Source organism: Haliotis cracherodii, unplaced genomic scaffold (assembly GCF_022045235.1).
Source record: "Haliotis cracherodii isolate W230 unplaced genomic scaffold, xgHalCrac1.p SCAF_10, whole genome shotgun sequence".
Classification (NCBI taxonomy): domain Eukaryota; kingdom Metazoa; phylum Mollusca; class Gastropoda; order Lepetellida; family Haliotidae; genus Haliotis; species Haliotis cracherodii.
In genome coordinates, this window is record NW_027266265.1 from 38,286,319 (window position 1) to 38,313,930 (window position 27,612).

At 38.2% G+C, this 27,612-nt stretch overlaps 1 protein-coding gene across 4 annotated transcripts in view; it reads left to right on the top strand.

Annotated features, from left to right (window-relative positions):
• Positions 1-27,612, top strand: part of LOC139454358 (protein naked cuticle homolog 2-like) — a 115,226-nt gene that overhangs the window by 79,840 nt on the left and 7,774 nt on the right. For all 4 annotated transcript variants that reach the window (XM_071235999.1, XM_071236000.1, XM_071236002.1 and 1 more), the window contains 3 exons: positions 5,222-5,355; positions 19,190-19,291; positions 26,950-27,356. In XM_071235999.1, the coding sequence (XP_071092100.1) occupies positions 5,222-5,355; positions 19,190-19,291; positions 26,950-27,356 (643 nt within the window). The remainder of the gene's footprint in view (positions 1-5,221; positions 5,356-19,189; positions 19,292-26,949; positions 27,357-27,612) is intronic.

Consider the following 27,612-nt stretch of genomic DNA (forward strand, 5'->3'; position numbering starts at 1 on the left):
TACAGATGGGTGGTCGGCAAATAAGGAAACTTCGTCTTCAAAGCTGCATTTAGTTTCATAGCCATTTGATGAGGCATTCTTAGGAATACCTATTTTTGTTTATTTGGAAATCAGTTGTTAGGAATAGGTAAGAGATAATAAGTCCAAAATAATGCGTCAGAATGCTCCTGGTGTTTCAGTGTTATTACTCTATTCTTTGGATCAGTGTGCCCTCAAATTTCATTCTCAGCTCCCTGGAGAGTATACAGACCAAGTTGCCACATGAGCTGCTAGAATGTATTTAGTCACTTTACTGTCTCATACTACCAGGTACCCATTCACTACCGGGGGAACAAAGACATAATTCAAGTAAAGTCTCTTGAAACACATGTGACCTGTGTCAACCTATCCCGAAGCTATGGTATGCTGTTTATAACAATCACTGGTTTGTCTGGCTCAGACTTGATTGGATGCAGTATTGCCGAGTGTGGCATTATTAAAAATACAAACTATTAAACAAATTATGTTTTGACACAGGGTAGCCTAGTAGTTAGATCCAGGTTCAATGTTTCTCAATTTCAGTTAAATTTCTTTCAGCCCACATCAATATTCATTATTCACTCACTCACTCACTCACTCACTCACTCACTCACTCACCCATCCGCTCGCTCACTCATTCACTCACTCACTCACTCACTCACTCACTCACTCACTCACTAATGACATGACTTACAAGGACACAGTTTTATGGGAACTTTGTGGCTCAGTGATATGTTCACATGCAATCAGGATCCATAATACATATGATAAATGATTGTGTCACCGGAGACGTTTAGACTATATACTCACCAGTTTGAAGTTTAGGAAATCCCTGTGGAGGTCGCCACGGAAACATACATTTCCTGTTATAATATTTGATGGAGTTGAGTGCTAGGTCACATTATTGTAATCAACTACAACTGAGAGGACTTCCTGCATAGAAAACTGTACAAAATTCAGAAAGGGAAATTGAAAGGTTTAAATAAATGAGAACAAAAAATGTGAAAATCCTCAAAATATGTCTCCTAGTTTACTTCATAAAGATCTCAGAGTAACAATGTCAGTAAAAGAATTATCATCATCATCATCATCATCATCATCATCATCATTGCAACAGTAAAGATGTATTTAGTAGCACATGAAAAGTTTTAAATGATCTTATAAGTATTTGTGAGGGCGGTCGGGTAGCCTAGTGGTTAAAGCGTTCGCTTGTCACGCCGAAGACCCGGGTTCGATTCCCGACATGGGTACAATGTGTGAAGCCCATTTCTGGTGTCCCCAGCCGTGATATTGCTGGAATATTGCTGGAATATTGCAAAAAGCGGCGTAAAGTCACACTCACTCACTCACTCACTCACTATAAGTATTTGGACCTTCATTAAACCTGAAGAGAAACATCATGACTCATATAAATCATATATGGAGTGGCGATATTGTATCTAATTAGTGCATGAGGTGTATGTGTTAAGTTCTTTTACTCCATAAAGTCTTGGAGGCCAAGTGTAAAAACTGGGTTCCAAGAAATGAATGTTATTTACTGCTAAGCTTTGACAGCGTCATCTGTGTGTTATGTCTTGTTAGCTGACATTAGGTTTCTATGAGACGAATTATGTGGCATTTATGTCATTTTCACTGCTAAATACATCCACAGGAATGTCTTTGATATTCTTAAACTGTTGACTCTCATTATTTGCCATTGTGTAATATGTTTGTGTTTATATTTTGGGCTTCACAGAGGTAGAAGAGGGGGCAATAAAAGTAAACGTTTATTACCCATTCTCCGAACTGTTGAAACAGGGTGCGGACATTCGACTAGAGATGACTGGTAGCTTAGTTTTGTGCAACGTGTGGTAGTATGTCTATTTATTGCATAAGTGGGTAGTATGTGTATTTATTGCATAAGTAGGTAGTATGCGGATTTATTTCATTAATAGTTTTCTTGTGTATGTATTGCACAAATAGTAGTATGTATATTCAAAACCCTTTGTATCCTGTGCTCAACAAATAAGTATTTTTAGGGTGTTCAGAGTAAACAAAGTACATTTTATGTCTCTTGAACGTGTGTTCGGTTTTAGCCATTGATTCATAATATGTGCCGGGGAACTGTCTACTGACTTACCCCTACAATATATTCATTTCTTGAATTTTTGCTGAAAAATATTAGTTTTTGCATGATGATATTTAAATAGAATTAAAGACGAGCAATATAACTGAGTCATGAAGCAATCAATTTTAAATTAAGAATAAAATTATTTTATATCCCTTATCATTTGTCAAAATACTTGAACAAAAATGGCAAACCTTTGAAATCAAAATCAGTTGACAATGTTAGATTATGGGGTGAGTTCTAAAACAAAATAATGGTCGTATTTGTCACCAGTCATATTTGTCACCGGTGATCTCAAAATGAACGTACTTGTGTATAAGAATGAATTGATTATTGTGAATATAGCGCTACGGATGATTGTGTCGTAATCTGATGGAATGTTTACATCAACTGACTCAGCACTGATCAATACTACGGAGCGGACTGTGCTGTAAATACAAGCAACTCAACATTACTCACCGATCCCTCCACGCTCACTCCGCCGTTAACGATGGATCGATGAACGGCGTAATCGCCAACGTTAACCTTTGCTTTGCTTAAATCTATGGGATTTTTTTCACAGCGACATTTGCATTAAAGAAATGGGCATTTGTGAATGACTGTTGACCTTTGTTTGTGGACGACTAGCTGTTTTGTCACATGTGTGTAATGATTTATCAATAGTGTATTGAAATGAAAAATCAAGCTATTTTCGCAACAGTTAAGATGGCGGTAAATTGAGACGATGTTTCAAGAAAATGGAAATTCTTTTGTGGGCAGAACCATGGATTATCATTGAACACTGTCAAAATGAATCAAAAACTGTAATTGGTTAAATATGAATAAATATTCATATCATGAGCAGCTTTGTCTTTGAAAACTTGACCAGATTTGAGAATTTGAGTTAGATGTTCTTGAAAACAATAAACACCCTCTTTCATGTGAAATACAGATGATGCAAAGCAAAAAATATTTGGGAACCAGGGACAATATGAAACATATAAAACATTTAAACGTCTTAAGAATTATGTAAACGACTGTATTTTAATTGTCATATTTTGTGTCTTTTCACAAAGTTTTCCTTTTCTTCAGGCCAATTCCCCACCTAGTAAAGCAGATGTTAAAATGGCATTTTGATCTTTATGAAGACAAATTTTCCTGCATTTGGCTGTTAGTGTTTATTTGTGCAAACAATGTTCTTTCCCCCAACACAACTAAATACCAGTATTGTGAAAGGCGACAAGATGTAGATAGATCTTGTTTGGCCTGCGGTAGTTTTCCTGGGGGTTCTGTGAATAGCAGAGTAGTCAATTACCGCGTGCACGTGTACGGCGATGCATCTCCTCTTCAGCATCAACGGTAGCAGCAACAGCAACGGTTACACTGTGCAGATGTGGACATCCTACTCAGCACAGCTTACATCATGCACTGCAGATTTGCTGGCTTGTGTTTAGGGCGTTAACGTGCATTGTTCTCAAAACGTTGTTTGCGTTTTAAATTGCAATACAGTTGTGTTTTTTAAAAGCCATGTTTTTCACATGTGACAAAGATATTGTGAGCCTTTACAGTCACTTTTGTTTCTGTCTGGTGTTGAAGTCAAGGGATATCCTGTTTATTCAACCAGATCCTTTTTTTTAGATACATGTTAGATATTGCACTGTGTGTTGGATAACACAGACGATGTATTGAGGATTATGCAAGTACCTAACAGGCTTTGATACAAGTGGCGATTGGTTTTGTTTCTTCATGATTGCCGAGGAAATGGATTTATTCTCAGCTATATGTCTGCTTACTATTGTGGTTGAGGTTATGGGGACCTGTGCATGAACTTTTCTGATGCACCTTGCACACTTATTAATAGGCGTTTGATTATTTTGACCTTTGCCGAGGTTCATATTGTTGATTGTAGTATCGCTTCAAAGTTTCATTTCAGAGAATGATACCTTTGATCTTTGCCATCAAACAATAGTATTAATTGTTTTTACTTTGCAGCATTTTATTTCCAATATGATTAAGAGACATTCTTGTACTCGTACTGTATCACTGAGTAATGAAAGTAATTATTTCTTTTGTTCAGATGATTTCACTGGCTCTTGAATAGAATTTTATGATTACACATTTAACAAGCATCCTAGAAGAAATGTATCTCATTGAAGATCTGCATTGTGAATTCATTAGTTTTGAAAACAATTACAAATGTTTCATGTTTCAATGATAAGAGTGCTTTTAACTACGGGAACATAGGGATATGTTTGATGTCCTGTGCTGAGAGGCGATGTTTTTCATTGGACAACAGGCAGAGTGAAGGACAAGTTGACATGATTGTCCTAATCTGCAGACTATATTTGCACGTGTTTACGTTCTTTGGATTCAATAGTGTTTATGGTTTATTTCGGTTTGATTGTGTTGGGTATGGGTGGTCCGGCTTTCTAAGGTGTCCAAGTGGTTATTTTGGAGTGAGTGAGCGAGTATGATATTATGCCGGTTTTAGCAATATTCCAGCAATATTGCTGCAAGGGACACCAGAAATAGGCTTCACTCATTGTACCCATGTGGGGAATCGAACCTGGGTCTTCGGCTCGACAAGTAAACACTTCAACCACTGGGCTACCCCACTGCCCCGGAGGAATCCAAGAATCGCCATTGTTATTTTCCTAGATCTGTCATCACCTTTACCACTGTTTCTGGGTTTCTTTGATAAAAGACAATGTCCTGTATCACTTTAAACTTTCCTCCCACATTAGGGACAAACCATTTGATATTTTACTTGGATAAATTGTTTCAGAAACTGATTGAAAAGGGGTTTTTTGGACAAAAATATCTTTTGTGACGAGAGTGGATTTGTTCTGATCAATGTTCTGTGTGTAACTGGATTAGAAGGGGGCTCAAGTTGTTGATTGCGTATAATCGTACCCGAGTTGCGAAGGATGTTGCTCATAATATCCACCACTGGTTTGTCTGGCCCAAAATCTTTGTTGTACAGGCTACCCTGATACGGCTGGAATATGTCAGATTCTGGCATAAAATAACAAATAAACACGTATTGTGCATCAAACAAATGTTGATTCGCAATGTGAGATGTCCATCCTGTGCTAACTTGTCCTGTCTTTATTACAGTGGAGCTACCACCCCAGAAGTCGGAGACTGAAACGTCCCGGGTGCTGAAACTGGACCAAATGGCAGAAGAGGACCAGAAAGACAAGTCTGGGAAAATGGAAGACATCAAGGGAGATTCACGGCTTAGTATTGAGGTAAGGATGAGTTGTGATTCCCTGCTCCCTATCTGTGGGGTTGTGTGGCAGGAGAGGTCCTACATTGGTTCTGATAGTCAAACACTCATCTTTACAGTGTTCCCGTTTACCAGTAATTACCAGTTTTGTACCGGTAGAATTAGGCATGGATCAGTAATTCATGTGACTGTCAGTCCCTGGGGGCTGGCAAATACAGTACCTTATAAATCTTTGTTGTTGAACAAAACATTGACGATATTTTTCGAATGAAGTCAGCTTGCCTGGTCCCATCAGGGTTTCCCCATGTCTATTTTTAGTGCAAGGCAATAATAACATTTCGCTGTACTTAAGTTGAAATATATATTTGTAGTGATTTAGTCATGAAATATTTTAAAAAAATAAAAAATTGTGACTGAACTTTGTATGAATGATGTGTAGATCTTACTAAGTTACTTCAGAGATGACTTCACTGCATTGAATATGATGTTGAAAGAATTACCAGTTAATTTTCATACGTTTTTTTTTTATTTGTTGAAAGTTGGGACTGACAAAAGTTAAAAGGGGACTGGTAAATTTTAGACTGGTACCCCTGATGGATCAGTCCTCAGACGGGGACACGGGTGGCCTAGTTGTCTGAGATTCTGCAATTTGCTATGCAGAGTTGCGTCCCTTGGGCACGCCAGAAACCTATGATTGTGGTTTCGAATCCCAATTCGTCCCTATTATGTTTTTAGGTTTGTCAGCACCATGCCCATGTTCTTGGGTTTCACCAAAGAGGAAATTGTCTAAGACCTGCATCACTTCGGGCTTTCCTCCCACATTAAGCTGACACACTGTGATATAACTGGAATACTGTTAAAAGCGGTGTTAAGCACTCACTCACTCACTCACTCACTCCTTAGGATGATGGTGATGTTGTGCCACTTCCACACTGTTCCACTTCCTAGGTTCCGTTCCACAAAGCGATCTTAGTGCTATGATTATCATCAAAGTATCTGAGTTATGATCACCTTAGCGCTAAGATGGCTTTGTGAAACAGAGCCAAGGAATTGTGAGAGAGTGAGGAGGTGGAAAACTATCACCATCAGCCTGATCATGACTTTGTGTCAAACCTCACTCCCTCACTCACTCACTGAGGCTGTGAAATGAAGCTTGCCCTTGATGTGCACGGAAGTAAATTCATGATGGACGCTGAGACAGGTCGTGGAGAAGAAGAGTCCAATTAGCAAAACAGACCTGGAAGTTAAATTTGATCAGTCATAATCATGTCCCTTGAGGAATTTAGAGACAGAACTTTCTCAAAGAGCAATAAAATTTTCCAAGAAATCTTTTTAACAAACAATTGCCCCCCTTAGGGATTCCTGGTCATAATAGGTCCCCAGAATCCATGCTTGTTATAAGATCCAAGTGTTGAGAGGATCAGGTTGTTACTATTTGTGACCTGGAGGAATGTGTGTGATGGCGTAGATAGTGGCTCATGCTATTATGGTGTTCATGCTCTTCAGGGCTATGTCTTGCCCTTTCTAAATACCTGGCAAAGACTTGAGTTGTTCATGCTTTTGGGGTTTGTCACAATGGTAAACATCTAAGACCTGCATCGCTTAATTTGGGTTTTCCTCCCCCTCAAGCTGACAAGCAATGATATAACTAAATTACTGTCATTCACTTATTCAACGTGCCATGATATAACTGATATACTGTCACTCACTCAATCAACGTGCCATGATGTAACTGATAAACTGTCACTCACGCAATGTGCCATGATATAACTGATATACTGTCACTCACTCACTCACTCTCTCACTCAATGTGCCATGATATAACTGATATACTGTCACTCACTCACTCAATGTGCCATGATATAACTGATATACTGTCACTCACTCACTCACTCACTCAATGTGCCATGATATAACTCAAATACTGTCACTCACTTACTCGACATGTCATAATTGACATACTGCTCTCACTCACCTGACATGTCATGATATATCTGAAATAATGTCACTCACTCACTCACTTGACATTTCATGATGTAATTCAAATACTATCACTCACTCTGGCATAAAACAACATTCACTCACTTCGTCTGGCATGCAGGTCACAAGTCTTGGACACACTAAGTATGCTAGTGGAACAGCAAATGACATAATCAGTCATATGTTTCTCTCAAGAAATACGTTCATCACAATGGCAATCACCTCTCACATTTCAACAGCCTCAAAACACCACTCCAATCAAACAGCAAGTAATACTATGTAAGAATGTCCTCATGGCCTTTAAAGTCATGTTAGCTGCAGGCAGTAAGTATGTTTCCTGTTGATTTGGATTGGACTTAAAACAGATTTTTGACATCATATACCAGACTGGCCCAAGGGGAGATTACTCTATCGATGTCTATCTCCCACGTATGCTCAGCTATGTGGGAAGGTAACCGATACAATGACATTATGTCAAGGCCGTGATGTAATATGTGTGATAACATCTGTTATCACCTCTTCAACATTACATATCAGCTAGTTGAGAGACAGGGCTCACGGGCCATGACCAGTTCTTTTGTTTTCTTCCGAACAAGAATGTTGTTTACAAAGATGGACAAAGACGATTGTGTCGCCTCATGATTTAAAAATGTTGATTGTCATGTAGTATTCATGAGAAAATAATGGAAAAGGTTGTCCATCGTCAGGTTAAACTTCAGCTTGACAATACCAGGGGTCAGATCGATGGACAATAATATCTCCTGTGGTTTATCTACCCAAGAGTCCGAGACTTGCTGTGTTTTTGTTGGATGATCACATTTTACAACAGTAGTCTGGTTTTTCCTTTGTTAATCTCATGAAGGATAAGAACTTACCGTAGTCGACGTAATAAGCGCTCCGCTCTAATAAGCGCCCACGGCGATATTTGCTAATATATTGGCTAGTGAACAATCCTAATCAGCACCCCTTCCGATTGATCAATGTACACAAGACTTATTTATTTGTGTATACTAAGCACTTGTATGTTATATGTACCCTTAATTATGGGCAATTAAATTCTGGGAAAATATATATGTTGTATGTCAACATTTCAGGCTGTCAGCATAAACCACGAAATTTACGATCTTTCAGCTGGGTTTTTTTCACCAAAATAATATTCTAATAAGAGCCCCCTATTTGTAATTTTGAGAGCGCCCTGGGCGCTTATTACGTCGAATACTGTATATTGTGAGTGGCATTTTGATAATGACTCTATGTTAATATATCACAGAAAACTTATGTAATTAAACCATGTATAGATCAATGATTTCAGTTACCCCCGGTATTGTCTTCTGTAGTTATTTGTCTATATTGTTCTGTCCAGTGTAAAATAAATACCAGACTGGCAATTTATTAGACTTGCTAGTTCAATTGCCTGACTGGAATTTACCTGAAATTTTAAACCTATATCTTCTGTGACAGATTAACAGAACGTTCAGCAAAAACAGGTCATTCCTATATAGGTATGTAGACTCTGTAAAAATAGTGTACCACTCAGATTCGTGATTGAATAGATACTACTCCACTTTTGATAGAGATATTTTCGTCTTTCCATGATACATGAAACTGACTTTCATAATATGTCAAGTGTATTTTTGAAAGGATGACATATCCTATGATCATTATCAAAAGTTGTGTATCAATAAAGGTTAAATGCCGGGATAAGGCCAGAATTATGTGTGTTCTTGTTTTTGGCAAAAGTTAGGAAAAACATGATGGCCTGATTTGACAACTATCAGCTGTTCAAATATCATATCTCATATCAAGATGCATGCTGAATCACAACCAGAAGTCTTGTTTTAGATTTTGTAAATAGTATCTAGTGTTTTAGACATGTCACCTCTGGAATCCTGTGCTAAATAATTGATAGATTCAAATGTTAAAGGCTTGTCAAATTAAAGACCATTTAATGAAAAACATGTCTGCATTTTGCTGAGTATTAATTTGATTAGCAAATGGCACATTTAGTTCATCTTACGCTGTGATACTTTCTAAAAAAGAGTTTTTGTAAAACTATAAAACTGAGATGGTTCAAACTGCTCATAAAGTCGAGCATGTGAATACTTATTAAAATATTTCTGCAGCTTAAAGAGTGTGTTTTATGACTTAGTAATTCTAATCATTCGCGGAGCTGATTACATAACAATAAATCACCCAAGTTGTCCGAGTTAAAAGCCTGATCAGACCGGTGTTAAGAAAAACTTGTGAAATTGATATGGTAATATCTGCTGTTTTTCCTGGCCCTAATGTACGCCTCTGTTGGAGGCCTGATAATTCCTGTAGCCATTCAACATCAAAGACTGCTTAAACTTAGTTTTCCCTGAAAAAATGCAGATGTTCTGTGATAAATCTTTGTTCTGATATTTAAATAGAAAATGAAGTTTGTGTGATGGACATTCTGGTCAACAGCTTTTCTCTTCACAGGTTTGAAGAAGTATTACTTCCTGAACTGATCAAATAATAAAAAAATATCTGATTTTTGATATCGGGAACCACCATTTGCCTAATTCAAGAACAAATTTCTCTTTAAACTTCAACCTATTCTTAATATGATGTGTGTGGAATCTCTTCTAAATCTGTGATGTCTAGTCTGGCCTCGTTTTTTCAAGGTGGATTTGTAAACACACAGCAAATAATCCTATAAAGAAGTCGGAGAATTTAAGCAAGATTGATGTAGCGTTCATTAAAGGCCAGTTACAAGCCTCTCTGTGTATCCATGACATGCTAGGAGGCTAGCCAGTCCTTACACTTGTTATCAGGGCAAGTTATTCCCAGAAAATCTGGCATGTATAGTTTAATCGAGCGTTTCACCATTATCAGTTTCGTTCTTATTAAATTTGTGCCCTCTTATCTATTTTCTTATTACTATCGGAGTTATCTACCCTTGTTGACATTAATTCATGAGAGTTGTATTGACAATGATGACGTACTGAGATCTCACTCACTCACTCACTCACTCACTCACTCACTGGAGAGTATTTGCTTGAAAGTACTTGGAAATTTAACTGAAGTTAGGAAGGGGGCACATGTGGCCCAGTTGTCTAAGGCGCCACGATTCGCTGTGCAGAGTTGCGACCCTTAGGCACGCCAGTAACCTATAATTGTGGGTTCGAATCCCAGTTCGCCCTGATTATGTTTCTAGGTTTGTCAGCACCATACTCGTGTTCTTGGGTTTCACCAAAGTGGTAAACGTCCAAAACCTGCATCACTTCGGGCTTTCCTCCCACATTAAGCTGACACGCGATGATATAAAGGAATGGAATAATGTAAAAAGCGGTGTTAAACCCAGCTCACTCTTATTAGGAATTCAGTGATCAATTGGATGTTTTATCAAATAACCTAATCATCTTGATGTCTAGGAAATCCTAAAGGTACTCTTCACGAGATGGGGAAATGATTGAAAGTAGACAGGGGAAAGTATTGGAGACGTTAGAGGGGGATATATTTGAGGTGTATGGGAGAAAGTATTTATAGTTTGGGGTAGTGTTTGAAGGTAGAGGAGAACAGTATTTAGAGGCAGCAGTAAAGTATTTGAAATAAGAGGGGGTGGGTAATTTGTGGAGGTAGAGAGGGGAACCCGGAAGGTACTTGGGAGAATGGGAAAGAATTGGAGGTAGTGTGAGATAGATCCCAGGGAATAATGCAGTATTATAGAGAAAAAAACCTCTGTCAGCTGTGCTCAGTAAATAACTGCTCACAAGGAGATACTGGATATATATATCCTGGCGGGAGATGGGTATTATGGGAAGACATTCCGATCTCATCACTTCCTGTACAGCGAGCACAGGGATATAATCTCAAAACCTGACACTGCTCCACTCAAGAATTTCTAAGTCAGCTCTTCACACATAAATTGCTATTTTTTTCATCAGGTAATTGTTTTCTCCAACAGAGAAGTAAAAATTCCTGATTTTTCAATATGTTGAGTGCTGCACTAGAAACTATTTGAAGCACACTTCTTTTTCTACTTCATATTTTTTAACAATGTTTTTGAATGATAGCATATTTCATGAAATTTAGTTGCTCAAATTCATTCTTAAGGTACTCCGAATATCACAATTACATGCAAAAGAGAAATGGAAAGATTATTTGAGAAATTTTCCTCTGAAAAATATTTCAGGAAAAGTCCTCATAAGTTAAACATTGTCCATCAGTTCAACATGTTTGGGACCCAATATAGGTAAAATTCATGAAACCACATCCATCGACAAAAACCCATCGCCTATGAAATCTTTTCAGTCAAGCTGTAGGAGAATGACAGGACTGCCATGATTGCTAAAATTCTGCATGAAATCCTTTTCGCTCACAAGGATTTCACAAATGAATGGCATGACGAAAATTTAACCTTACAAAAAGGAACTTGCTTGACCGAGGAGGGTAGCGCCCCCTATTCACCAACTGCATTGACTAACACCGCCAGTCCAAGCCAAAGCTGCTGGAAACAGAGAAAAGAACCTATTCAACCTTTGGAATCTGCTGGAGAGTTGTCAGGGAGCACTTGTAATTGGTATAATTGGATTTGTTTAACTGGTGTCAACTAGTTCTCTGTGAGTGATCTCTTGAACTCTTACATGCACAATTAAACCAGGGTAAGAAGGAATAAAAACACTGCCAAATCTCCCTGTCGTTGACCTTTACATGCTCCTCTGCCGGCACGAGGGAAACAAGCAGTGCAGTCCAATTTGAAAGGATTTAAATATCATCTTAACAGATTTATTCAATTTTGAAATTTAAATTTCAGATTTAACTAATTAATAAATTATGATGGTGTGAGTCATAACATATTTGTTATGAAAATATTTCTGCTTTCAATCTGTTTTTTATAACATGAATGTATTGAAATAATATTGTTTGTCGTTATGTTAATGAATCATTTATATCCAGTACAAAACATACGTTTAGTTGGACGAGAGTTTCAACACAAATATTGATTTATTGACTGCTCCAAGTCCCAGCAGATATGTTGCTTTTGCAGAAACATGGAAAATGTGTTGACTTAATCAGAAAAGGTTTTTAATGCCGTTGAAAAGGCATGACTGTTGTGTTAGCAGTATGAATGATTTCCCTCTGTTCTGACATCAAAGGTGCAGTGTACCTGCCTGTTCTGTAACAATGTGCTATTGTGTGGACGACTGATATACCACGGCTAATCATTCGCCTCAGACAGAAAACAAGTTCATTGTCATATGAAGTAACATACCCTCGTCATATTGTGTGAACTAACAGTAATGTGACTTTTGATATTCCCGGCCGACCAAGTCATTCAATTTCCTCTCTTTGATGTTAGATGATTATTTTCAGGATATTAACAGACTATTGGGAATGATTGTCCACTGTTTGTTTTTGCTAATTGAACCCTTATCACAAAGCGCAATGTTTGCCGATATACGAAGTATGATTTGAGACGGGGAGATGTTGCATTATTGTCCGTTCTGTGATCTATCCAGGAGACCTACGGGCCATCCATCGTCTAGAATAGCAAACAGAGCGTAATTAGTGTGGCTTTCTGTGTGGATTGTTGTTGATAGGCCCTAAATTACAATGGTATTAATCTGTATTGAGTAGAGATGAAGTTAAATACTGCACATGAGATAATGTAGTGTTATTTCAGAACAGCACTTGTGTAACTCTTTTGTTCCTAGATGTAGATTTACATCAGGGCATGCTGGGGATTTCAAAGAGAAATTAACACCTGTGTATTAATCCTGCCTTAATGCAATATATTGTGCTGAGTCAGCACCCTCAGGGTTAACGATAGCTCCCAGGGGTCTGTGGGTGGGGCTTGGTCTAGATGTTGCCTATGGGCCAGTGGTTTTATTGTGCTGGTCGAGGAGCGGGAGGAGGTGGCTGGGAGCTGGATATCAGTCATAGCATATCAGGAGTTGGGATAGCAAGGGTTAATGTTCTGATGAGCCCACGGATGATAGAGGCCAACAGTTGTCCAGATCTACCAATCTAACCCCCAAAAATGAGGAGCCATCGAAGGAAATCATATATACAAAGAAAAGTAAGTTTTTGTGGACGAGTCTGTTGATGTGACAAGTTGATGGATGGTAGAGGTTCGCAAGGGCTTTTGGTCGTTAATTATGGATTTGTTTGAATACAGGGTCTTTGATCAACTCTGACTTCATGAACTAGGGATGTACATTGTTTCAATGGGAATTCTGATCTATGTGTGATCGTTGGAATTTCACTGACACGCAGAGCTAATCAGCTTTTTTTTTGCATCTATGTGTAAATTATTTGACAGGCTGTCAAATTGATTCTGGGAAACAAATGTTATAGATCAGCCTGTTGGATGATTACATGCAACTTGTCGTCCACATGGACAATTATATCACCTTGCATTTTATTGTCATGAATTAAAGATGATTCGGTGATAATGTTTAAAAAATTCTTCTTGATGTTAAGTTCAAACAAATCTGTTTCCCTAGTTTACCGGACTATACACTAGGATGATTAATGAAACTGTCATCCGACGCTGCGGACATTTTATTTGGGGTGAACTTTTCACAAGCTCGACTATAGTGTCGTAAGAAACAGATCTGTTATAATGATAAAATATTCAGGGCCACTTCAAAGTGAATAGCTAACGGTTTAGCAACCCGTGGGAATATCTAATTGAATGAAGTGTTATTATGTATGAGGCCAATTATAGTTGAAAGTGTGAAGCTATTCAGATGCATTCTTTTTGCTGTACTGTCTTTATGAGGAACAGAAACTGGTTCTTGATGTGCAATAACACTGGAACCTATCTCTTCTTGTAATACAGAAACATATCACCCGTTGTTATACAGAAACATATCACCCGTTGTAATACAGAAACATATCACCCCTTGTAATACAGAAACATATCACCCCTTGTAATACAGAAACAAATCACCCTTTGTTATACAGAAACATATCACCCCTTGTAATACAGAAACATATCACCCCATGTAATACAGAAACATATCACCCCTTGTAATACAGAAACATATCACCCCTTGTAATACAGAAACATATCACCCTGTGTTATACAGAAACATATCACCCCTTGTAATACAGAAACATATCACCCCTTGTAATACAGAAACATATCACCCCATGTAATACAGAAACATATCACCCCTTGTAATACAGAAACATATCACCCCTTGTAATACAGAAACATATCACCCCTTGTAACACAGAAACATATCACCCCTTGTCATACAGAAACATATCACCCCTTGTCATACAGAAACATATCACCCCGTGTAATACACCATCATATCATTAATGTGATATATACTCACTGCCAAAAGAAATGCAGACCATAGAAACATATAGAGAAGTATGTACATTAAGAAGAGATGTTTCCAATGTGTACCAATGAATGACAAAACAATCAGTCAAGTGTTACCACAGCGTCTCTTTATTCTTATCACAATATGCCACACATGTTTTACACGCTAATCCTGCACGAGACAAATGGTGCATCTCGAGTCATGGATCTATGACGTTATGTACTGCGTTCATGAGTGTAGGGACCGCCTCCATGGTCTAGAGTGTCCGCCTGGAGAGCCGAACGTCCTGGGTTCGATCCCCAGCCACGTCATACCAAAAGACGTTAAAAGATGGTACTTGGTGTTACCCTGTCTGGCGCTCGGCATTAAGGGGCTAAAACAAGGACTGGTCGGCTCGGAGTCAGTATACTGTGTCTGAGTGGGGTATTTATGTTAAACTGCGGCATGGTATCTCAGTGAGCTAGCACTATAAATCGACATCAGTCCGGACTAGAACAAGCAGCTACACAAACACACACGTACATGCACGTTGCTATTTAAGTGCAATAATCTTGGACGCAATGTTAAACCCCATTTCACCTCACCTCATGAGCATAGGTTAACACAACATACCTTTCATTTGTGCATTGCACTAATCTAATATCTCTCGAATATGATTAATTCTTCATATATATATATTTATAACCAACACGTATGGTATTCGCGTTTCTTTTGGCAGTGAGTGAATATAGCACCCTTGACAGTGCAGTATGTATCATAGCCCCTTGCACATCGCTTGATATTTCCGATCCAAAATGGTCACTGTGAAATGTCCACAAGATCATGATGTCATCCGAAATTGAACACTACAGAACCAGAGCGTGTAAAAAAAAAATTAGATTTCGTTCAATGATTAATGACATGTTTGATTGTCTTTATCATCTGAAGTTTATTGATTGATAAGACAGCCAGGGTTGTAAATTATGATAATTGGAACGGCATATGCTTGATTGGCTATGACAGTGTTTTGATAAAGAAATATGCATTATTCATGAGATCAGTTAACAGTTGTATAGGGATACGGGCCAGTTTCATCTTCAGCTGTGTCGCAGATTCGCTTAATGCGAAAATAAAGTAGGAATGTCAAATTACTTTAATCAAGAACCTTTAAAATTTTGTTCAAAGAATGTTTTTATTTAATTGTCTCTGTAACTTGAATACATATTAAACAATTTCATATTTGAATTAAGTATGAATCTTTAAATGTTAAGCTTTTATGTTAATATGTCAATCATCTATTTAAATTTAGAATTTAACTACATGATGGAGTAAGATGTCCAGAACATATAAATACATTGCAGTCACGATCCTATTCAAGTTCCCATCATAATGGCAGGGGAAGTGACTTTCACCCAGACCAAATTTGGATGTTATAAATATTTACACGGAAGTAGGAAGCAGATATGTGCGTGTTAGGTTCTGCAGAGGATTGTGGCATATCCGATATGTCATATTAATCAAATCAGGATAGTAGCACATTTTTAAAAAAAAAATTGTGAGCGAAACCTACACTGTTCCCATGCTATGACAAAAGGGTTCTGGGTAGAGAGAGAGCTGTAACGTATGAGAGAAATATTGCTTCTTCTACAATACTTTGGTGAAAAATGGACCAGTTTCATTAGAAAATTGGAATCTGCTTCCTGGGCAATAAATAAATAACCTGAAACAGGAAATGAAGAAAAGAAATATTTTGATAATATCACCGAGGTTTATACGTTCTTATAATTCATGGGGAAGAGCTGAGAGGCAGGCGAGAGAAATGTGTTTTTCATCGTTACTGGAGGATAGAGATGTTTTCATTGTGTGGCCTGTGCGCCCCGAGGCAGGTCTCACTGATTCACTTCGGTGATGTAATTTACGACTGTTTAGTTCCAGGCAGAGAATAACGCTCACCGCACCACTGTTTATGGAGCAGAAATTATGCTAATTAAAAACACTAATTAGAATTGATTCAGTTGAAAGTTGCCGTCGTGTGATTGCTTCTTAGTGGAATTGTTTGGAGAAATTTTCGCGAACATTTAAAAATTATTTTCAATATAAACAATCTTATTTTTGAATATGTGAAAAAATATTGCTGTATGATTTGTATGGGTGGAAATATTTAGTGTGATAATTTTTTTTATTAGCTCAATCATATACCTGTCATTCGTAACAATCTAAGTGATTATCTATTAATAAGAATAAATCTTCATAGAAAATTTAGCAAGTAGTTATGATAGTTTTAGTTTCCAAATCAAATTTGGCTGCAATTTATAATCTCGTAATGTTTTTATATCTGTGATTTGCATTATTTGCATATGAGCAATTCATATTTGGCTAGTGAATAATTGTGCTTTAATGTGGTTATCTGTGAGTTTTGGCTTCCATTGGGCTGGAGGCAAATAGTCGTAAACTGCACAACACAAGAATATCCCCCGAAGGGGAAAACAGTTCTGAAGGCTGCCATGTTGTTTTATTGCCAGCACTGAGATACAGAAACTTTGAACTCTGCTCATGTAGAGGAAGTTGAAAGAAGACTACAAAAGAGAGTTATGCTTTATGTAGTATGATACGCTTAAAAAACAGACTTTACTGATGATATCTAGATGAAATTGGCTTAATGGAGTACATCAGTCAAAGATGTATCCTGGTATATATAGACTTAATGGACAAAACAAGAATAGGTTGTCTGGCTAGTAGTATATTTGGAGAGGTTCAATTCAGTTGGTTCACATATGGAAAATCGAAATGTTTCTCGTTAAAATTGAAACCCTTTTCAGAACTTTGATGAATATAGTTAAGTATTGTTAAAATAAGTTTTAGAATGTGATTCACGCCAAAAGAAGTCGCAAGTGATTTATGGCTTATGTGAAGTTATAATTATGGCCTTTGAGTTCATTTGGGATTGTCTTGAAATTGTTACATTCTATCATTGCTGTAAAGATGTTTAATGGTAGGGAATTTCATTATATGTTTGTTCTTCAAATACAAGTTGCAAGTCATAAAATATTTAATTTGTCACATGACAATTTTCATTTGTGTGATTAAGACATAGGGTATTTTATAGCACTTCAAGGAAAATTACTTTATGTAAATTTACAGACTAGAAGAGAGAGATGTTGTGATTTATCATGCAATAGCTGTTTAGGTCAATTATTGCATTACACAATCATAATTGTCAGATTATCACCCATTGTTCTTTTACGACAATGGCAGCAATGAACAAATTTGGTGTCTGATTCGTTTAAGATTTGAAAGATCCTGACCTAATCCAATTAACAGAGTGTTGTTTGTGTGTGAGAGGAGGGCAGATTGATGGAGGTGTTTCCAAAGAGGCAGACCTTCGTTCGGGTATTCTCTGACAATGATGCAAGTGTGCCGGAAAGGGAGAAATATGGACTGGCTTAGATTGTGACTCATACTCCTCAGCACCATGATCGGGCCATATGTAATTAGATTTAGGCGGAGGACTTGACTAAAACAGGCATAAAGACCTGTGAAATAGGGGAGTGCAATGACCAGAGCCCATCTTCACTGCGGAATTGCCACAGTTACTGCAGGATTGTAATGGTGGCTGTATAATGGCTGCAGGCCCAGCATGGGGCCAGTGCCCATAGAATTAGGGGTCATTAGGTCTTTCACCAGCTCAGTTGGCCAGAGTTGGTCATTTCTCCTGCTGAATCTGATTTATTCAGCGTCCATACATGCCTTCGATTCTATCAGTGGGGCTCCTCGTTTTAGGCTATTTAATCATCCGAGTTGGTAATAATTGGTTTTATGAGCGTGACCAGCTTGTGACTAAGGGAGCCCATCCCCACATGGCCATAATGTATTTCCCTGGTCAGTACATATGCATTTATAGCCCCCATCACAGCAACACACTACTGGGTTTTTTAAACCTTTGATGAGGAATAGTCCTTTTACTTGTAAGACAATATATCCGTTCTTTATCAGGATTACTGACCTTCGGGTTTTTTAAGATTAGGGGAGCAGTTTGGATTTATTTCAATACCAGTTGTAAAGTTTATTATTTTATGGTTTTATCCATTCAAATAGTTCCACGGTATGTGAATGTACAGAGACTGCTGCCTCGGGAATGGGTGATTGTAATGTTATATAATTCTCTTTGATGACTAATAACAGTCTCTGTATTTACCGTTCACTCATTACAGGAGTATTTTGAATGCTGAATGTTTTTAATTTTTTGATAGAAATGTTATATTATTCAATTTTGACAAAAGCTGCTTGTGATTCAGCTCCTTAATTGCTGTGTCTAATGACTGGGCAGCCCTCCATCTCTATTCACAACAAAATGGCAACTGCCGTCTGCTTCAGTGATGCCGTCTGCTACATCTGCCTTCAGCAGACAACAGGACTTGGGTGTGAAATGCTTCAATTTTTAAAGCTTCCCAGTTCTGCAAAGTCCGGAGTGTTTTCTGTTGCACAGTTGCTCAGTGTTGTCAATCAGTGTGTAGGAAGTGCTTGTAGCTGCAGTCATGAGCTCACATCACCAACAAACTTGAACTTAATCATGTCCGTTCCATGTTTCAGGAGTTTGAATGCGGGGTGCAGTTTGAGGGCTCTGAAAATTCCAAACAAGAATGGTCCTTCACGTTATACGACTTTGACGGGCATGGCAGAATCACTAAAGAGGTATGTACGATGTGCTGATGTGTTGTTTTTAACTTCATTCACTTGCAAACGACCTCCCTGTCCCACTAACAATGATCCGTCTTTGTACTTGTCTGATGCTTGTGAGGTCTGATGCATGTGAATGAATGATTTCTTGTCTGGGTAGCGTCCAATTTAGAGCTCAGAAATCTCGAGAATGATTCAGGTTTTATTTCATGATCTGACAAATTTCAAAGTACCAAGGGCTGGTGGGGTAGCCTGGTGGTTAAAACCTTCATGCAGAAGGCCTGGGTTTGATTCTCCCTATGGATATAATGTCTGAAGCCAATTTCTGGTGTCCCCCTGTCATTATATTGCTGGAATATTGCTAAAACCATACTCAACGTACCAAGCATTGCCAAATGAAGTTACTTCCACCATGCTGAGAATAGACTTGCACAAGTCTCTAAAGAAATGATTATTAGTTTAAATCATAATAAGATGATATAAATTCAGAACAAGTTGTCCGCTGATCTAGACTTGCTTATGATGAAGTAGCTGACTATGTCAAAGTGTAAATGTCTCACATCAAGTCAAAAATAGCAACTGAGTAAGGAGATTGCACAAACAGTTTCTTTTTTGAGAAAAAAGTGTATTCAGACAGAAACAAAACATGAGTAAAAATACTCTTTTTCAAAGCAATTCTTCTCAAACCTTTAAGTTTGTTTGTTTGTTGTTTAACGCTGCACTCAGCAATATTCCAACTATATGATGGCGGTCTGTAAATAATTGAGTCTACAATTGGTGTTGTTTGAAATGTACCAGTGCTGATGTAAAGTTAATATCAAGTGTTTAGTTTCCGAGATGGAATATTTCACCAATTTGATATAAAAATGAAAACACTTTACATTAGGAGGCGGGAGTGTTGCAGAAGCCTTTGTAGTATTTGAAGCAAGATCAGGTTTACATACTTGTACTCAGCGGTAACAGAAATGATTATTATTTTTTATGTCATGTTTCAAGTTGTTCAAAGATTCATCAAATGTCAAAGAACTCTGATATATAAAAACAATTAATTTCTATTTTACAGTCAATCTCACAAATTCAGTATTATTTTTGATAATCCGACCCTTTCCTTTGAAATGTTAGAAATGTTTTCCAGTGAGTTTTTTGGTAAACATATCTCCTTTTTTTTATTGCGATAATTATTTTGATATCAAAGAAAATCTTTGAGATCAAAGTACTGTATGTCACAACAGATATAATCTCTTAATACTATGATTACTTCCAGTATGTGCTAAGACTCCTAAGAGATCAAAGAATAAAATCCACTTTGTATTCACATATTGTTTGGTAGACACAAAGCAGTACCATCGACCAGACAAGACGAATACAGCTCCTTTCACATCAAGAATAACAAAGTACAACACATAGAATGGGTTACCAGTAATTCTTCTGGCTAGGAAGGACTTAATTGTCATCCCGTAAGCTTTCATCCAAATACTAGGTTGGGAAATACAGTAAACGAGTTTGTCTGATAACGAGCTTCATAAAGACAGCTTTACCCAGGAGAGAATAATATCAAAGGATGGATATTGCTACAACTTTCTCCAGATAATGTGTCTTCATATCAAATTTGGCGTAGCTGATCATTCCTATTTGGGTATAAGGGATATTGATAGGAAGCAAATTACAATGTAAACCTCTGGGGTTTGTTAGTGTTGGTACTCGCTGGAGGATCTGATGTAGCCATCTATATTATGGAAGGACTCATCAAATACAAGCTGCTGAAGCTGTTGTTGTGGGACTGGCGAGGTAAAAATTGCTGATGTCATACACTGGAAGTCAAGTCTAATCAAGGCCGTGTTCATTACAGAAAATAAGCTTAAAGGGCAAGTTCACACGGAAATGAACCATTTTTTCTTGTACTTTTTCCACATTAAAAGTGTTAACATAGAAGTGTCATAGACAAAAATATGAAAACATCATATTTAATTAACATATTTTTTGCACTAAAACGATTTATATTTTTCACATTTACCAAGTGTTCTATTTCCATAACAAAAACACCATGGCTTATGCCCCTTGCAATATGACGTCATTGGTGCCAATTGATAAACATTATGACGTCATCATGCTTTGTTAGAGCCGCTTCACGTGGTGTAGGTACAGTTTTGTGATTCTAGCATCTCAGATGCCAGCCAGAATTGTGTTATGCTGAGTCACCACTGCGCCGGAGTGTGTCGTAGACCATGTTGTTTTACCGCAAACTGGTCCTTGATATCTTTTGCGTTGAGAATAGACAGGGACCCAGTTGAATTGGCACCAATTACGTCATAATCTAAGGGGGATAACTCAGGCCTATTTCGCTCGTAAAACGAAGGCCTCATAACGGCATATCACTTTCACACTATTGTGAGCTTCCTACTTTCACTGTGAAAGAAATGAGTGTATATTTTCAAACACAGATACTAACTAATTCTAAAATTGCGTTTTGTTTAGAAAAAGAAAGAAAGTGATTTGTGCGTGTACACTTCCCCTTTAACATATTTTATTCAATTGAGCTGGGAGTGTTGGGTAAACAGCCTGACTGGCTTATGTAACTAAAGCTCCCTGTTACATAATTATGTTTGTGTTGACATCAAAACTTGAAGGCCAAGCAACAGTACAAATTATATGAGTGACCAGTGGTCACTGACCACTCATGTTAACAAGACTACAGTCATATGCATATAAGCCTATTGTATTGGTCAGGCTCGCTGACTTGGTTGGTGCATGTATTGTGTCCCAATTGCGTGGATCCATGCTCATAATGTCGATCACTTGATTGTCTGGTCCAGATTCGATTTTTTGCCGACCGCCGTCATATGGCTGGAATATTGCTGTGTGGGCGTTTAACAACAAACATACGAGCAAAACTCAGTGTAAACCATCCTCATGTATAGTTTTACTTTGGAACATTGCAAATGTGAGGTGAGGTGAAATTGGGTTTAACGTCGCGTCCAAGATTATTGCACTTCTATAGCGACGTGCATGCACGTGTGTGGCTGCTTGTACTAGTCCGGACTGATCCCTAGCTAACTGAGATACCATGCCGCAGTTTAACATGAATACCCCACTCAGACACAGTATACTGACTCCAAGTTGACCAATCCTTGTTTTAGCCCCTTAATGCCAAGCACCAGACAGGGTAACAACAAGTACCATCTTTTAACGTCTTTTGGTATGACATAGCCGGGGATCAAACCCGGACCTTCCGCTCTCGGGCGGACGCTCTACCACTGGACCACAGAGGCTGATCCGAACATTGCAAAGAGATGAGGTCGATTAACCTTCCACTATTTTCTTTGAAATCTTGAACAGTCATAAGTATGTTGTGGTTGACATCTTGTTAAATTCCTGTTACCATACAATACTGTCTTGAGATAATCCCCTTTGTGTAATAGTAGAAAAACGTTGTAATTCTATGTTAAAGTGTGGGAGTTACAATCACCTTAGCGCTAAGATTTTTTTGATGGAACAGGAACAGCTCTAGACATGACCGTCTCGAGAGCTGTGAAAGTCTGACTTCTTGCTTTTGTTCCAAACATACTCATATCAAATAACAATCCAAAATGAGCAATGGTCTGGTTTAAGTTTAATGGACTAAATTTAGTCTAGGATGAACTCCTTGTTAAGATGTTCAACGAAACAAGATGGGTTTCCTTCCATTATGACAACTTGTTATCTGACCGGCACTACTGCTAAGATGGCCGGTTCAGCCCAGCTGCAAATTGGGCGGAAAAATTGGCAGGATAAAATGGTTACTCCTCCGTCAAATAGAAATGAAGCATGCTGCAAGCTATCTCTCCTGCGATCACAAAGTCCAACTTTGTTATACCCCTTATCGTCCCCGTCTCTTTGCAATGTTCCAAATAACCCTAAATTACCCCCAAAATGGACTGCAAATATGTTCTTTGGCTGCACCAAATCGCTTCATCTGCTGCGAGGATAGCAATGCTCACATTTCTTCTCCATTTGTGTTTGAAGTAAGAGGCCTTCCTTGTCAGTTCGCACTCATGCTTACCAAGTTAAAACTGATATATTATAGGATTTGGCTTTTAGACACACAGATCAGGAATCGGATATCAACTGAATAGAATATAAACACTGGGGATCTAAGATTTAAACTTGTGTTTCACTGGGTAAGGTATGTTTGATGGTATGTTCTGAAACTGGGAGTGTCCAGGCGAGATTGGACGCTTTCAGGATTCAAATGGCTGATTAGTGGAAAGTAAGGTCCAATAAGATTCACAAGTGGCCCTACTCTTGTGTGTAACAAATCGTCATGGTAATTGTGTAGACACAAATCGGTTAACAAATAATGCAACAGTTTGGAACAGTTGAAGAAAATTATGTATTTGGGGCTTGTGTTTTATAAGACAACAGCATACTGTATTTGCCATGGTTCTGTAACTACCATGTTTCTTTGTGCCAAATATTTTCTATTACGTTTTGTTCGTGTATATCAAAAACAGGTAGACATATTGTATTAGCCAAACAGAATTTTTAAAAATAAGTCAAAATATTGTCCAACATATCGTGCAACACCAATTTTGAATCAGACTCTCAATATGTATTCTTTTGGCCTTGTCATACTAAAAGTAGTAGTAGTAATAGAATTAATTTCATAAGATTATTAAATTCACATTTTCGTGTTTGTCACACAGAAAGGTATTAGCCATTAATAATTATTTATCCTTCATACTAGGATTACAGGTTCATTAAGATTTGATTGTGTTTATTTAAATCTACATATTGCTGTGTCGTTGTCTGGTGGTGTAGGGTGTACATTATGCCATCAACCACTGGCGGGCCTTGGTCAGACTCGACTGTATGCAGGCTGTCACGATATACCTTTTATGTTGCTCGCTAACTGCAGTTTAAAACAACAAATAAACAACATACAAGAAACTTTGGATAAATTTGTCACTTTTTGTCAAGCAATAACTAACTGTAATTCACATTGGATAATTAAGAGTAATTGTTTCCGACATAGTGTAATCAAATGCAGCAGTGAAAGTGTTAATCAGATTAGCAACCCATCGGCATGTGTCTCTCAACATCAACACATAAGAAACCGATTACAATTCCAAGTGCTGTAGGAAACCCAGAACGTCTCCCTCTGCTATGTGAGTGAGAAGACTTGGGTCAGCTTGTATATCTCAACTGGTGGGGTTGTCTGTAGAAGGCTAGGCCAGGTCCAACTGTTATCACATGTAGGGTGAAGAACATCAACACTATCAAATACCTTGTATTCCCTGATGTTCCTCTTCTCACATATGATTGGCTGGGAGACAGGATGAGGGAATCATGCGAGTAGACTGGTCATCCACAGTTGGGGCCTTGTAAAGGAGGAATATAGGTAGGGCCGATGGGGGTACAAGGGACACCATCAGGTAAATCAGATACTTTAGGTGTAAGAAATTCTGCATGAGTAGAGTTTAATACAATGTATAGTATCTTCAAAATACAGAATTTTTTTGTCCTCTAGGATACACAACAATATTTTACATTTTATTTTTTGTGTGTAAATTTAGATTCTATCGGGTAACTCTACTGTGTTATTTGTTTGGAAAAGTATTCCGTCGATTTTATTCAATTCAACACTTTAACAGCAAGTTATCACCACACAGCTGTGACCTGAATCATTCACATAATTTGAGACTAACGGGATCGAGTGGTCAGGCTCGTTGACTTGGATGATGCATGTCATTGTATCCCAATTGCGTGGATCGTTGCTCATGATATCTATCACTGGATTGTCTGGCCCAGACTCGATTATTTAAAGACCGCCGTCATATAGCTGGAATATTGCTGAGTGCGGCATTAAACAACGAACAAAACAAAAAATCTGAGGAAGCCTGATCAATCCTTCCAAACAGGGCATCTCTATGTAATATTGGTTTAGATATTAGTACACATCAAAGTGGGATAGCCTAGTGGTTAAAGTGTTTGCTTGTCATGCCGAAGACCTAGGTTCGATTACCCACATTGGTACAATGTGTGAAACCCATTTGTGGTCTCCCCTGCCTTGATGTTACTGGAATATTGCGAAAAAGCGGTAAAACAATACTCACTCACTGATTACGCAGGACTAAACTATGATGGTGTCAGTGTGCTAAACGTCTCGTAACAGTTGATCCTTCACCCCACCAGGGCCCATACACTGTGTGTATTCATGTACACTGATGATACATCAGTTGTTGTGCTATCTATAAGGACAGGTGATGAAAGGCGTGCTCCCATCTCCGCTGTTAACGTCCATTCTGTCAGGAACTTCTAGCCTCTGCTGATGTGTAGCACATTTGGATATATTGTTCACTTCCTGCTTGAAGAGTTCCATGCGGAATCAAGTCCAGCAGTTCTAGCTGATGAGTGTGAAAGCCTCACATATGAGGTGTTATGAAAGTGTGCGTTATTGACTTTTGCAGCATGAAAATATACTACCTTATTTTCTGGAGTATAGTGCACACTTTTTTTCCCCAAAAACACAGCTGTGTAGAAGGGGGATTGTGCATTATACATGCCATAATGAGTTTTGATGTTTTTTCTCCAACATAATTACACTGTCTGGTTATAAAGCGTGTTTATTGTATATCTGGACTTACGTTTGCAACTTATTTCATTAATTTTAGTCAAAATTCCTTTAATATTTTTATAGTATATGTAAATACTGAGGTTTGGGGGATATTGGACAAGATATTTCACCATCAGAATTTGTTTGAATTGTTGTTTAGATTTTTGATTGTACATTTTAACTTTTGAATCGGAAAGAGGCTTGACCATCTGTTTGCATCAAACAAGACTAGACTTATAAAAGTTATTAAAGGGGATCAATTTGTTTGTTTGTTTCTTGTTTAACGCCACACTTAGCAATATTACAGCTTTATGACAGTGGTAAATAACGGAATCTGGACCAGATATTCCAGTGATTGAAATCATGAGTAGACATCTACGCAATTGGGATATGATGACATGCATAAACCCTGTAAGCGAGTCTGACCACCCGATCCCGTTAGTCGCCTCTTACAACAAGCATAGTTGCCTTTTACGGCAAGCATGGGTTGCTGAAAACCTATTCTTCCCCGCATCAAAGGGGATGGAAACTAGTCAATGTATCCCGTCCAAAGAATGGAAATAAGTCACATGGTTATGATAGATACTAATCTACATTTGCTAATGACCGAAATACCGTATTCGACGTAATAAGCCCTGCTCTAATAAGCGCCCATGGCGATAATTGCTAATATACTGACTGGTGAACAATCCCAATTAGCACCCCGATTGATCAGTGTACACAAGACTTATTTATTCGTGCGTAATACTCACTCCTGAGTTATGTGCAACATTAATTATGGGCATTTAAATTCTGGAAAATTTACTTTTTTTGTATCATATTAGGCTTTCAGCATAAACCACAATATTACCGATCTTTCAGCTGTTTTTATTCTTACCAAAACTATATTCTAATATAGCCCCCTTTTTCTAATTTTGAGAGCGCCCTGGGCGCTTATTACGTCGAATACGGTAGTCATCTTTAGTCAAAGGTGTGGTCCTTAGCAAATGCTGAGTACCCGTACTATTGATTATCCATATGATTTCAAAAGTTAGAATTTTCTTTATGCATTCTTCTAATATCTCTGAAATTATATTTTCAGGATCTAGCCAGTTTACTCAAAGCACTGTATGATGCAGTTGGATCGTCGATCAAGTTGCCGCCAAATGGTACAAAGACGCTGAAGCTACGTCTCACAGTGGGGCAGGATAATACTCAGATTCAGGTACAGAGGGCGTCTCCAACAAAGGGCAAGGAGAATGGCAAGGCCAAAGAAAGTAAAACCAAAGACTCCATCAGAATCAAGGAGTTGTCCAAACTGAACAACTTGATGCAGCCAGGCTCTGCGAAGGTGAATAACGAGACACAGAGTGCAGCGGCTGTAACTGGAACAAAGACGACAACAACTACGACGACGACGACGCGCAACCAGTTGAGTCTGGAGGATCAGCAGCAGTTGGTGGAGCTGGTGCAGGAGAACATGGAGAGGAACCACATTAAACAGCTCAGGTACGTCACACTCTGATCAGTAGGATCACATCAGACAGCTCAGTATGTTCCATGATAGAAGGGGAATCACGTGATTGGTAGCACCTCATCACACAGCACTATTGGGGTATCACGTGATCGGTAGGATCACATCAGACAGCTCAGTATGTTTTATGATAGAAGGGGAATCACGTGATTGGTAGCACCTCATCACACAGCACTATTGGGGTATCACGTGATCGGAAGGATCACACACACAGAAATCAGGGGCGGCACA